Source organism: Akebia trifoliata, chromosome 9, assembly GCF_017979445.1.
Source record: "Akebia trifoliata isolate Shusen 1 chromosome 9, ASM1797944v1, whole genome shotgun sequence".
NCBI classification, from domain to species: Eukaryota; Viridiplantae; Streptophyta; class Magnoliopsida; order Ranunculales; family Lardizabalaceae; genus Akebia; species Akebia trifoliata.
In genome coordinates this window covers 24,611,275-24,623,982 of record NC_141383.1, presented here as the reverse complement: position 1 = coordinate 24,623,982, position 12,708 = coordinate 24,611,275, and the positions used below count along the sequence as shown (strand labels likewise).

At 33.9% G+C, this 12,708-nt stretch overlaps 1 protein-coding gene and 2 pseudogenes across 3 annotated transcripts in view; all 3 read left to right on the top strand.

Moving 5' to 3' along the window:
• Window positions 1-12,708, top strand: part of LOC147394923 (HIPL1 protein-like) — an 81,887-nt pseudogene that overhangs the window by 68,044 nt on the left and 1,135 nt on the right. Inside the window, exon 4 of the transcript XR_015181326.1 lies at window positions 12,278-12,456. The product of XR_015181326.1 is annotated as an HIPL1 protein-like (transcript). The remainder of the gene's footprint in view (window positions 1-12,277; window positions 12,457-12,708) is intronic.
• On the top strand, window positions 6,353-10,923 carry LOC147394925 (uncharacterized). Its single transcript, XM_086454497.1, has 3 exons — window positions 6,353-9,440; window positions 9,562-10,089; window positions 10,786-10,923. The coding sequence occupies exons 1-2, from the start codon at window positions 6,377-6,379 to the stop codon at window positions 9,858-9,860; spliced, it is 3,363 nt and encodes a 1,120-aa protein (XP_086310623.1). The 5' UTR covers window positions 6,353-6,376; the 3' UTR covers window positions 9,861-10,089; window positions 10,786-10,923.
• On the top strand, window positions 10,197-12,281 carry LOC147394924 (HIPL1 protein pseudogene; annotated as a pseudogene). Its single transcript, XR_015181657.1, has 4 exons — window positions 10,197-10,223; window positions 10,786-11,582; window positions 11,709-11,862; window positions 11,950-12,281. The product of XR_015181657.1 is annotated as an HIPL1 protein pseudogene (transcript).

Below are 12,708 nucleotides of genomic sequence, written 5' to 3'. Positions count from 1 at the left end.
GCCTTCATGACCGGGGCAATTTATTAGAGACGACTTGACCAGTCGTAAAACTGTAGTTAGCATGTTTAAATCATCCCATGTGATGGTCATGACTTGACACAAGATTTAAGATTTTATTTTCAATTTCTTATCTTCTATTTTATTTTCTTTATATTATGGATTTATTCCTTGATTTATTATGTTAATCCTTTATTCGGAGAATTTTACGAATTATTTTTTGTAAAATAAAATTTGTGTGATTATGATCAAGATGACTTCTTAGGTCGTCTCAGAAAGCAAACAAGTCGATGTGGTGGATGATTCATATGCCTTCATGACTGTGGCAACTTATTAGAGTCGACTAGACCAATCTTGAAACTGAAGTTAGCATGTCTAAATCAATTGACATTACGGATATGTATCCATCTTTGGTGAATTTACACAGAAAAGATCAGTTTGATTGGTGATGTGCATCCATTGATTTTAACGTTGTCGTAAGAAAAATTTCTAATCGTTGGATTTAAACTGTTTTTCAAGAGTTTAGATCTAGTGGATACAAGTTATCAAATACTATGATTTTTTTTATATCCATACGGGTAATAGATCCAAAAAAAAAAAAAAAAAAAATGCCACATGGCATTGATTATTTGAAAATTTTCCAAACTTCTGTGGTATGTCTCACTGTTTTTTCTCATAGACTCCTCATCGCTTGCCACGTCAGGTTCATGAAAGTTTCATAAAAAACAATTAAGAATAAAATTGGATGTTATTGAATGTTGAAAACTCTTATATTTTTCTTGAGAATTATTGAATGTTGAAGTAAATAAAATTTGAAGTAGAAAAGTTAAAAATACTACGTATTCAATGATTAATTGATAAATTATCGATTAATTCATTGATTTATTATGTTAATCTTTTATTTGGAGAATTTTACAAATTGGTTTTTTAAATATAAAATTTTTGTGACTATGACTAGGATGACTTGCTCAGGTCGTCTCAGAAAGCGAACAAATCAATGTGATGAATTATTCATATGCCTTCATGACCGGTGCAACTTATTAGAGTCGACTTGACCATTCTTGAAACTGTAGTTAAAATGTCTAAATCATCCCATGTGATGGCCACGATTTGACACATGGTTTAAGATTTTATTTTGTTTCTTCTCTTTTATTTTATTTTCTATATATTATCTAATTTCTCGCAACACCAATTAAGCAACAATCTATAAATATCGCACAACCTGATGTATTTGAACTACAATAAAAATGTGCCATGTAGACACTTAACATTTGTTATAGGAATGGGGCAACGCTCTAGATAAGGACTCATTACTTTAGAGTAGGTATCCGGAAGGGTGTCCCGTACCTAATCAAGGCCAGGTGACACCCCATTTTATGTCACATAGCATTTTTGGGAATCGATTGACGTTACGGATATGTGGTCCAACCCATGGTGAATTTACACACAAAAGATCAGTTTGATTGGTGATGTGCATCCATTAATTTTAGTATTGTATAAAGAAAAATGCCATACAGCATAAAATGGGATCCCTATTCATTACTTTAACCCATATTTTTGTTGGATAGAAGAAAAGAAAATACAGAAAAACAAAACCTTTCCACGTGGCATTGATCACTTGAAAATTTTCCAAACTTTTGTGGTACGTCTCACTGTTTTTGCTCAAACACCCCTCATCGTTTGCCATGTCAGCAATACCAAGATAGTTTTGTAATTAACAAGGGTAATTTTGTAAAGTAGGGATACTAATCAACACACGTGGGTACGCATGATTGGTAGATCACAGATTTTTGTGAGAAAAAAATAATTTTCTGTACTGTTTATAGAAGGGAGTGCTGATTTTCTAACTCAACTTGATAGAATAATTTAATAACGTGGCATATCTAATAACCGTAGATATTTTTGTCAGGATACATAACTTGGCATGTTTTATGGGGATGTGCAGTTCTGTATCTCAAGAAAAATCTACCGTTCTTGCCCATCAGTAGGTTTTTTTTTCATTTTTTTAGGGAAATTTAGACTTGCCCCTTCTCATTTTGGTCAATAGTAGAGATACCCCTTCACATACGTTCTCAGACAAATGACATGCTCCTTTACCTCGGTCTATTCTATAATACTATAGAAAATGACCTAAAAACCCTAATCTTATTACCTAGCCAAAGCTCTTTGTTTTCTCCCCAATTTATCATCTAGGTATGATGTCCAACATAGTCACAAAATTCTTCGGATTTTTTTCAGAAAATTTTATAATTCTTTGAACAAATGATTAGTCGATTAAATCGATGAATCAATTGAGTAATTGTTGATTTATCAATTACTTTCAACATTATCTTGAATCCATTACTTTCAATTTTCTCTTAACCTATTGAGTAAATCCTAGATTTTCTACTCAAAATTCAATCATTTTTTACACTCAAAGTCTGATTTAATTTTTTCTCAAAGTCAATCATCTTCAATCCAACCATTTAATATATTAAACATTATCTCGGTCTATTATTTTAAATCTAACTTAATCATTTATAGAAAATCTTAGATTTATCTATTCAAAATTACATCTGTTTTTACTTACCCAAAAATCACATCTTGCGGTGAGAAGTGAAGGTTGTAGTAGATGTAATCTTAAATTAAAGACGACTAATTTTGTAGATTTTAAGTCAAGGATTGAAGAAAGACAAAAAAGAAAGATTTTTTAACAATTATACCTTTCTAACAATCTTACCACAATTACTTTAAGAGTCGCGATAATCTGACTACTCCACGTGGCACACTCAATTGACTCTCCTGATGTGACAAGTTCGAGAACCATAGATCTATACCCCTTAGGATACAAAATTGCACTTCCTCGTAAAAAATGTGTATCCCGAGGTGTTCAATTTTACGGTTCTTGAACTTATCACGTCAGGAGATTAGATTGAGTGTGCCATGTAGGGTAGTAAGATTATCACGATTCTTAATTTATCGTATGAATAGACGTTATGTGAAGAAAGAAAAGTTGCCAAGATGATTGTGGGTGAATTTCATCCCTCACCAAGAAAATAAAATTAGTTGGATCATTTGTTCCTGACACTGCAACTAATTGATCAGCCTTTTTTGTAGAACTGACTTGGGCTTGGGCCTGAGTCTCAAAACATCAATATGGGACCAAAACAATCATATATTTTCGTAAAATTCTACCAATAAGGGTCTAGCAGATTAAATCGTCGAATTAATGAATTAATCAATAATTTGTTGATTAAATGATAATGTTTTATTCTTTATGATTGAATTTTTATTTTTTTATTTTCTTCAATATTCAAATCTCAAGAACAAGGTAGAATTTATAAGGAGATCGAACATGATGGGTTTTGATTAAAAAAAAAATTCATTTATGTACCCTTTGAAAATTTCTGATTTAAAAAAGAAATTGCACCAGCCAGGATTGAACCCGGGTCTGTACTGTGGCAGGGAACTAATGATCATGTTCCTCTTAGACAAAATGATCAAAATTTGACTATAATTTAGCTCAAAATATACTTAAGCCAATTGATTGAAAACTTGACCGAGATTTTCAAAATATTGAACATGACAATCCGATGGTTGGTTCACATTGAATATCTTGCCAAGTTGCCTACGAGACAAAGATCATGGTGACCGAGTTCGGATTTAGCAATTATTCGACATAGGTTTAGTTCGATTAATTCATATGAGTTTATGAAAGTTTCATAAAAAAAACCGAGAATATTTTAGAGATTAAACAAATGATGCTTTGGGTTTCTTCCCCAAATCCATCATGTTCAACCTAAATGAAAATCCTATCTTGTTCTTGATATTTGAATAACGAGGAAAATAAAATTTTCATGAAAGATAAAAATAATACATATTCCATTAATTGATAAATTAATTCTCCAATTTAATCTACTGACCCTTTATTCAGAGAATTTTATGATATATATATATTTTTTAAATCAGAAAATTTTGCGACTATGATCAAGACGACTCAAATATCAAACAAGTCAATGTGATTGATGATTCAAATTTACTATCTTGCCTTCGAGACAAGGATGACTTGCCTGAGTCAACTCGATCATTTTCGAAACCATTGTAAACATGTGTAAATAATACATATTCCATTAATTGATAAATTGATTCACCAATTTAATCTACTGATCCTTTATTCAGAGAATTTTATGATTTTTTAAAAAAAATCAAATATTTTTGTGACTATGATCAAGATGACTCAAATATCAAATAAGTCAATGTGATTGATGATTCAAATTTACCATCTTGCCTTCTAGATGAGGATGATTTGCCTGAGTCAACTCGATCATTTTCGAAACCATTGTAAACATCTGTAAATCATTCCTAAGTGGACCCATCTCCTAACCACACGGCTAATGTGAAATTGGGAGCACTTGGACTTAAAGACGTTAAGTTGATTCTCTTTGATTTTCATTTTTTCTCCAATTTCACATGCCTCCTATTACTCAACTATGGACTTAAAGACTATATCACCGTTATTTTTTTTTTTTTTTCAAAAGTAAAGTGGGCAAGAATTGGACTTTAGGATCATATAAAAGCAAATACGCTTTGTTCAAGTTAGCCATAGGAGGCTGTGTCAATTTAAATCATAATAATTATTTTTCTACCATTAGATGGGTTTGTCGATGCTCTTATTTTTATACAAGATCATAAACATTTAAATCATCAAAATTTGATTATTTTATCTCGAAAATATTGAAGACAATTGATTGAAAACTTAGGAAGAGATTTTCAAAATATTGAACAAGTCAATCTGATTGATGATTCACATTGATTATCAGAATCATAGTAATCAAGTTTGGATTTAGCAACTCTACGACAGAGTATTGAGTTTGATTAGTCATATAGGTTCATGAAAGTTTCATAAAAAAAAAATGAAGAAAAAAATTGTGTTTCTTCAAATGATTCTTTTGGGTGTCTTCTCCAGAGGACCAAATCCATCATCTTTAAACTTCTTGAAAACCTAGCTAGCTTACCCATCATAAAAAATAAAAAAAAATAAAAAAACTCTTACCTTTTTCTTGAGAATTAATAAATGTTGAAGTAAATAAAATTTTGAAGTTTAAAAGTAAGAAATACTATGTATTCAATGATTAATTGATAAATTATCGATTAATTCATTGATTTATTATGTTAATAATTTCTTTGGAGAATTTTACAATTTATTTTTTTTAAATATAACATTTTTGTGACTATGACCAGGATGACTTGCTCAGGTCGTCTCAGAAAGCGAACAAATCGATGTGATGGATGACTCATATGCCTTCATGACCGGGGCAATTTATTAGAGACGACTTGACCAGCCTTAAAACTGTAGTTAGCATGTCTAAATCATCTCATATGATGGTCATGACTTGACACAAGATTTAAGATTTTATTTTCAGTTTCTTATCTTTTATTTTATTTTCTATATATTATGGATTTATTCTTTGATTTATTATGTTAATCATTTATTCGGAGAATTTTACAAATTATTTTTTTTAAAAATAAAATTTGTGTGATTACGATCAGGATGACTTCTCAAGTCTTCTCAGAAAGCGAACAAGTCGATGTGATGGATGATTCATATGCCTTCATGACTGGGGCAACTTATTAGAGTTGACTCGACCAGTCTTGAAACTGAAGTTAGCATGTCTAAATCAATTGACATTACGGATATGTGATCCATCCTTGGTGAATTTACACACAAAAGATCCGTTTGATTGGTGATGTGCATCCATTGATTTTAAAGTTGTCTTAAGAAAGTTTTTGTTATAGGAACGGTGCACTGTTCTGGATAGGGATCAATTGACGTTACGGATATGTGGTCCATCTCTTGGTGAATTTACATACTATGATCTAGTGGATACAAGTTATCAAATACAATGATTTTTTATATCCATATGGGTAGTAGATATAATAAAAAAAATGCCACATGGCATACAATGGGGCGTGCCACCTGACCTTGATTATGTACATTACTTTAACCCATATTTTTGTGGGATAGAAGAAAAAAAAGAAAGAGTAAAACCCTATCACGTGGCATTGATCATTTGAAAACTTTCAAAACTTTTGTGGTACGTCTGACTATTTTTGCTCGTAGACTCTGCAACTGACAAGGGTAGTTTTGTAAAGTAGGAATGCCAATCAACACACGTGGGTACAGATGATTGGGTGATCCCAGATTTTTGTGAGAAAAAAATCAACTAGATAGACTTACTAACGTGGCATGTGGAAGAACCGTAGATATTTTTATCAGGATAGAAAATATATAATTAAGGAAAACAAAAAAAAAATAGAAGTATATATATATATAAGAAGTACCAAAAAGGGTATTGGCTATATATCACAAGTCTGAGTCTGTTCTGTCACACCCACAGCCATGGCCTATATTCACAAATATTTCTTCCTCGCATTTTTACTTCTGTTAGTTTCTTGCAAAACTACATTTGAATCAGAAACTGAAGTTCTCCTTAAATGGAAAGCCAATCTCCAAAGTCAACATCTTTTAAGTTCATGGACAATACATCATAACAACAGTACTACTGCACCAAGCCCATGCAAATGGCTCGGGATAGCTTGTAACAAGGTTGGAAGCGTAATTGAAATAAACCTTTCGAACATGGGTTTACAAGGTAAGCTTGATCACTTAAATTTCTCTTTTTTCCCAAATCTTGTCCATCTAAATCTAAGTGAGAATGGACTCACAGGTACCATCCCCATGCACATTGGTACACTTTCAAAACTCACTATCCTTGATCTTTGTCAAAATCGATTATCTGGTCTAATCCCTCCATCTTTTTGTAATTTGAGCAAGCTTACCATTGTCTACCTTTATCGAAATTCTATGTTTGGACGAATCCCTCCTAACATTGGTGCTTTGAGGAATTTAGTCGATTTGCGACTTTCTTACAATTTTCTTTCTAGATCAATCCCCTCATCTTTTGGTAATTTGAGCAGGCTTACCACTTTATACCTTCATCAAAATTCTCTTTCTGGACCAATCCCTCTAAACATTGGTGCTTTAAGGAACTTAGTCGATTTGCAACTTTCTTACAATTCTCTTTCTGGACCAATCCCCCCATCTTTTGGTAATTTGAGCAAGCTTACCACATTATACCTTTTTCAAAATTCTCTTTCTGGACCAATCCCTCCAAACATTGGTGCTTTAAGGAACTTAATCGTTTTGGCACTTTATCAAAATTCTCTTTCTGGACCAATCCCCCTATCTTTTGGAAATTTGAGCAAGATTACCACATTATACCTTTATCGAAATTCTCTTTTTGGACCAATCCCTCCAAACATTGGTGCTTTAAGGAACTTAGTCAATTTGAGCCTTCAAGAAAATCAATTATCTGGTCCCATCCCCTCATCTTTTGGTAATTTGAGCAAGCTTACCACATTATACCTTTATAACAATTCTCTTTCTGGACCAATCCCTCCAAACATTAGTGCTTTAAGGAACTTAGTCAATTTGGAACTTTGTCTAAATTCTCTTTCTGGACCAATCCCCCCATCTTTTGGAAATTTGAGCAAGCTTACCACATTATACCTTTATCAAAATTCCCTTTCTGGACCAATCCCTCCAAACATTGGTGCTTTAAGGAACTTAGTCGATTTGGAACTTGATCAAAATTCTCTTTCTGGACCAATTCCTCCAAACATTGGTGCTTTAAGGAACTTAGTGGATCTGCGCCTTTTTCTAAATCAATTATCTGGTTCATTACCACAAGATATTGGAAATCTTTCATCTCTCTCTATTCTCGATTTGTTTGATAACAACTTATCGGGCTACTTACCACAACAATTGTGTAAAAGCGGGTCATTAAAAATTTTCAAAGCAAATAACAACTACTTCACGGGTCCGATTCCAAAAAGCTTTGTAAATTGCACAAGCTTATTTCATGTTCGACTTGAAGGGAACCAACTCGATGGAAGTTTATCCCTAGACTTTGGATTGTATCCAAATTTGAATTATATCGATTTGAGTCACAATAGATTGTTTGGTGTTCTCTCATCAAATTGGGGAGAATGCCAAAATTTGACAGCTTTTAAAATCCATAGTAACAGGATCAGTGGTAGGATACCAAAGGATTTAGGCAAATTAACTCAATTACGTGTTCTCGACCTTTCCTCAAACCAACTTGTAGGGGAGATACCAAGGGAGTTAAGTAGGTTGTCTGTTATGTACAATTTGAGTTTGAATGATAACCAACTTTCGGGCGAAGTACCATTGGAAATCGGAAGATTATCCAATCTGGAATCCCTGGACCTCTCGATGAATAAGCTAGTTGGAAAGATTCCAGAGCAATTGGGCAATTGCTTGAAATTAAGGTATTTGAGTTTGAGCAAAAACAATTTCACAGGAAACATCCCATATCAGATTGGCAATCTGAGAGCCTTACAGGAGTTACTAGACCTTAGTCTAAATTCACTCACTGGGAAGATATCACCACAATTGGGAAATCTGATTATGTTAATAAGCTTGAATCTTTCCCATAATAAACTCGTTGGTTCCATTCCTCCTTCCTTAAGTGATATGGTTAGTTTGTCGTCGTCATCCATCGATTTTTCAAATAATGAATTAGAGGGTCCTCTTCCTGATAGCAAAGCTTTTCGAAACGCTTCACCTGAGGCATTCAGTAATAATAAAGGTTTATGCAGTGAATTTGGTTCCTTGCCGCGTTGCAATCGATTTAGAAATATGGGTGCTCGAAAAAATATACACAAATTACTTGTCGTCATTGTTGGCTCACTCCTAGGCACATTGGTTCTTATTCTAGTCGGAGTCTTCTATCTTTTTCGTCGACGAATAAATCTGAGAAGGATAAAGAAGACAGATATTGCATTAAGAAGTGGGGATATATTTGCAATATGGAATTATGATGGAAAGGTTGTATACGAAGAGATAATCGAAGCCACAAAAGATTTCGATGACAAATATTGTATCGGGGTGGGAGGACATGGACGAGTTTACAAGGCAGAGTTATCAAGTCAAGTTTTTGCTATAAAGAAGCTTTGTATGCAGGAAGACGAGGAGTTAGACGATATGAAGTGTTTTGCGAATGAAATACAAGTATTAACAGAAATTCGACATCGAAACATTGTGAAACTTTATGGGTTTTGCTCTCACAAACGAGACAAGTTTTTGGTTTGCGAATATATGGAAAGGGGTAGCCTAGATAAAATTCTCTGCAATGAGGGAAGTGCAATGGAATTAGATTGGGGTAAGAGAGTGAATATCATCAATGGTGTAGCTCATGCTATATCTTACATGCATCATGACTGCACTCCGCCTATCATTCATCGAGATATATCAAGCAAAAACATTTTATTGGATTCGGAATTTGAGGCTTGTGTCTCTGACTTTGGCATTGCTAGGCTTTTAAAGCTCGATTCATCATTATGGACTACAGTTGCAGGCACATATGGTTATATTGCTCCTGGCAAGTTTCTACTGCAAACTCTTTATACTTCTTTACTATGAAATTTTCGAAGTTCAAATCAAACAACCTCCTGTATTTCAGCTTAAATACATTTTTTTTTTTTTTTTTTTTGTGGGTGCAGAGCTTGCAAGCACAATGGTTGTGACTGAACAATGTGATGTTTATAGCTTTGGAGTATTGGCTATAGAAGTGATCATGGGGAGGCATCCTGGGGAACTTATCTCGTCTTTATGGTCTACAAGTGATCCAACAAAAATGCTAAAAGATGTGTTAGATCCGCGACTTTCACCTCCTACTGATCGACGGATTGAAGAAAAAATTGTCTCTTTATTGATGCTGGCTCTTACTTGTATTAATTCTAATCCACAATCTCGGCCAACCATGCGTTCAGTGTCTCAGAATCTACTTTCTATGAGCTAAATTTTTCAAATTTTCTTTCACCAGTTGAATCAGCCAAATAATTGATCACCAAATAGTGTTCAATGGGAAGAAACATTCACCCACTCAACTCGGTCCCTGGATCCTTTATTAAACACAATTTAGTTGTGTCGGGTATCAAGTTGATCCAACCCAATCCAGTATCAAATTGACAATTCTGAAGCATCTTCATCTTCGCTCTGGAATCTTTTGACAAAGTCATCATGAGCAGGTAACTTATCATCTCTATCTATATATTTGGGATATTTACAAAAAATTGATCAACTTTTGACGAATTTACGATTCGGGCTCACTGTTCATTTAATTACCAAAACATGGATGACAACGAATTCAGAGGTTTTTAAGGTGACTATTTTAAACCTGTGAAATGGGCACTTGAAAACCATCGAATTCGTTTCCATTCAACATGATCATACACGTTTTGGTAATTAAAAGTGACTTCAAACTTTCAAATAAATGGACTTATATACGGACGGAAACCTTAAGAGGTCTATAAAACCAATAATAAAATAATCCAAATTTGACTAGTGCGTAAGCACAATGCAACTCTACAAGTGTTAGAACATGTCAATGAACATCACTACAAGAGTGCTAGAGACTTACCTCTTCTCTTTATCGAATCTCGAGATCGTGATTCAAGGTTTACCTACTCTTATCTCATTGAAATTGTTTAAATGGTCATAGATGTTTAATAAGTTGGTTATCGTCTTTCCAAAGAAAATCTGTTAATTCTTTGTTTATGTCGTCTTTAGGAAGAATGCTAATCCATCATGAATGTGAGGTTAATAGGTAGCTTAATATGCTAAATGTTTCCCCTATCAAACAATTACTCTTGTTTTTTTATGCATTTTTATTCGTTCGTCAACTTTTCTTATTTGCTAATTTTTTAGACTTACGTATTTTGTAGAGATGCGATCCATTCTCAGCAGAGCTATTTACAATACCTGCATTACGGGCAGTTCTCATTCTATGCAACTCCACTGTTTCATCAAATTCTACTGATTCCAACAGCGTAGCTAACGACTTTTGTACAAAAGTTTGGGATACATGCCGAAATGTTTCTATATTGAACTCCCCATTTGCGCCTTCATTGCAAGGAAGAACTGGCGTGCCACTTAATTCCACTTTATCCATACTTACTGATCTTTGGCAATCAAAAACTGATTTCTGCGAAGAATTTGGTGGATCTTCCGTTGATGAATCTGTTTGTTTCGATGGTGAGGAAGTTATGCTAAATAATAATGAAACTCAAAGTCCTCCAAATGGTCTCTGCCTTGAGAAAGTTGGCAATGGTTCAAACCTTAATATGGTTGCTCATCCTGATGGGTCCGATTGTATCTTTGTGTCTAATCAACAAGGACAGATATGGTTGGCAACCGTTCCTGACTTGGTATCTCGAGGAACGTTGGGTCTCGATGAATCCAATCCCTTCTTGGATATAACCGATGAAGTGCATTTTGATACTCTATTTGGGATTATGGGATTGGCTTTTCATCCCAATTTTGCACGTTATGGCCGCTTCTTTGTTTCGTTCAATTGTGATAGGACCCAATCGCCATTATGTACTGGAAGATGTTCTTGTAATTCGGAAGTGAATTGTGATCCTCCAAAACTTTCATCTGATGATGGAGCACAACCATGTCGGTACCAAAGTGTTAACGCAGAGTTTACTGCTAATGGTACCGCAACACAGGCTTCATTGGTACACATTTGTACATTTTTTATTAAATATCTACAAATATTCTCATTGAAGGATTCTAATCTAATCCTTCCTTTATATGTTTTATAGAGGTGAGAAGGATATTTACAATGGGTCTTCCATTTACGGGTCATCATGCAGGGCAGATTCTCTTTGGACCTGAAGATGGGTATTTATATTTTATGATGGGTGATGGTGGAAGTAAGGGTGATCCTTATAATTTTTCCCAAAACAAGAAATCCTTGCTTGGAAAGATTATGAGATTGGACATAGATAACATACCTAGTGAGTATTACTTGGTAAGTTTATTTTTGTTCTTTGTTGTCAAAACTATCAATTTCTTTAGACATATTTTGTTGCATTTGGATATAGTTTTCTAAGATGCCTAGATACGGATGCCGACGATAACAAGAAGATTATGTAAAAATTCACTCGTAATCTCACCTATCAAATTACATTGTTGGAGAATCAACCATGAGTAGAGTTACTATTGCTTGAAGAAACGTCACTAAAAATGGAACTTTAATGGAACAATTTGAAGGGAAGGAATGAAAGTGCTGCCAATGAACCACTGGAAAGTCCATCTTTTATTTCTTTAATTTCATTCCTTGTAGTAAGTTGGAATTGTATGCTTATTACTTACTTAACTTATCATTTATAATCGTTTTTTGTGTTCCATCCTTGTCATGTATATCTTCAGGTGCCAGTGAAATAGATGACCTTGGTCTATGGGGAAACTATTCGATCCCAAGTGATAATCCTTATTTCAATGATAAGGACTTGCAGCCAGAAATTTGGGCCCTCAGGTTGAGAAATCCATGGCGTTGTAGTTTTGATTCTGAAAGACCTTCCTACTTTCTATGCGCAGATGTTGGCCAGGTTTGAGATTACTTAGAAATTAGTTTTCTTTTGACGCATCTTAATCTTTTTCTATGTATTTTTCTGTGACAGTCTAGGTATCTCAATCTATAGTTTCCAGTCAAATTCTTCTTGGTGATTTTCTATTTTAGAAATAATTTTCGCACTTGGGTTGTGAATGATTTTTGTGTATTTCTTGTGATCTTAGATCATGTTAATCTGATAGTTTCGACTATCATACCAATAGGCATTTCTTTTGATATATTGCAATGC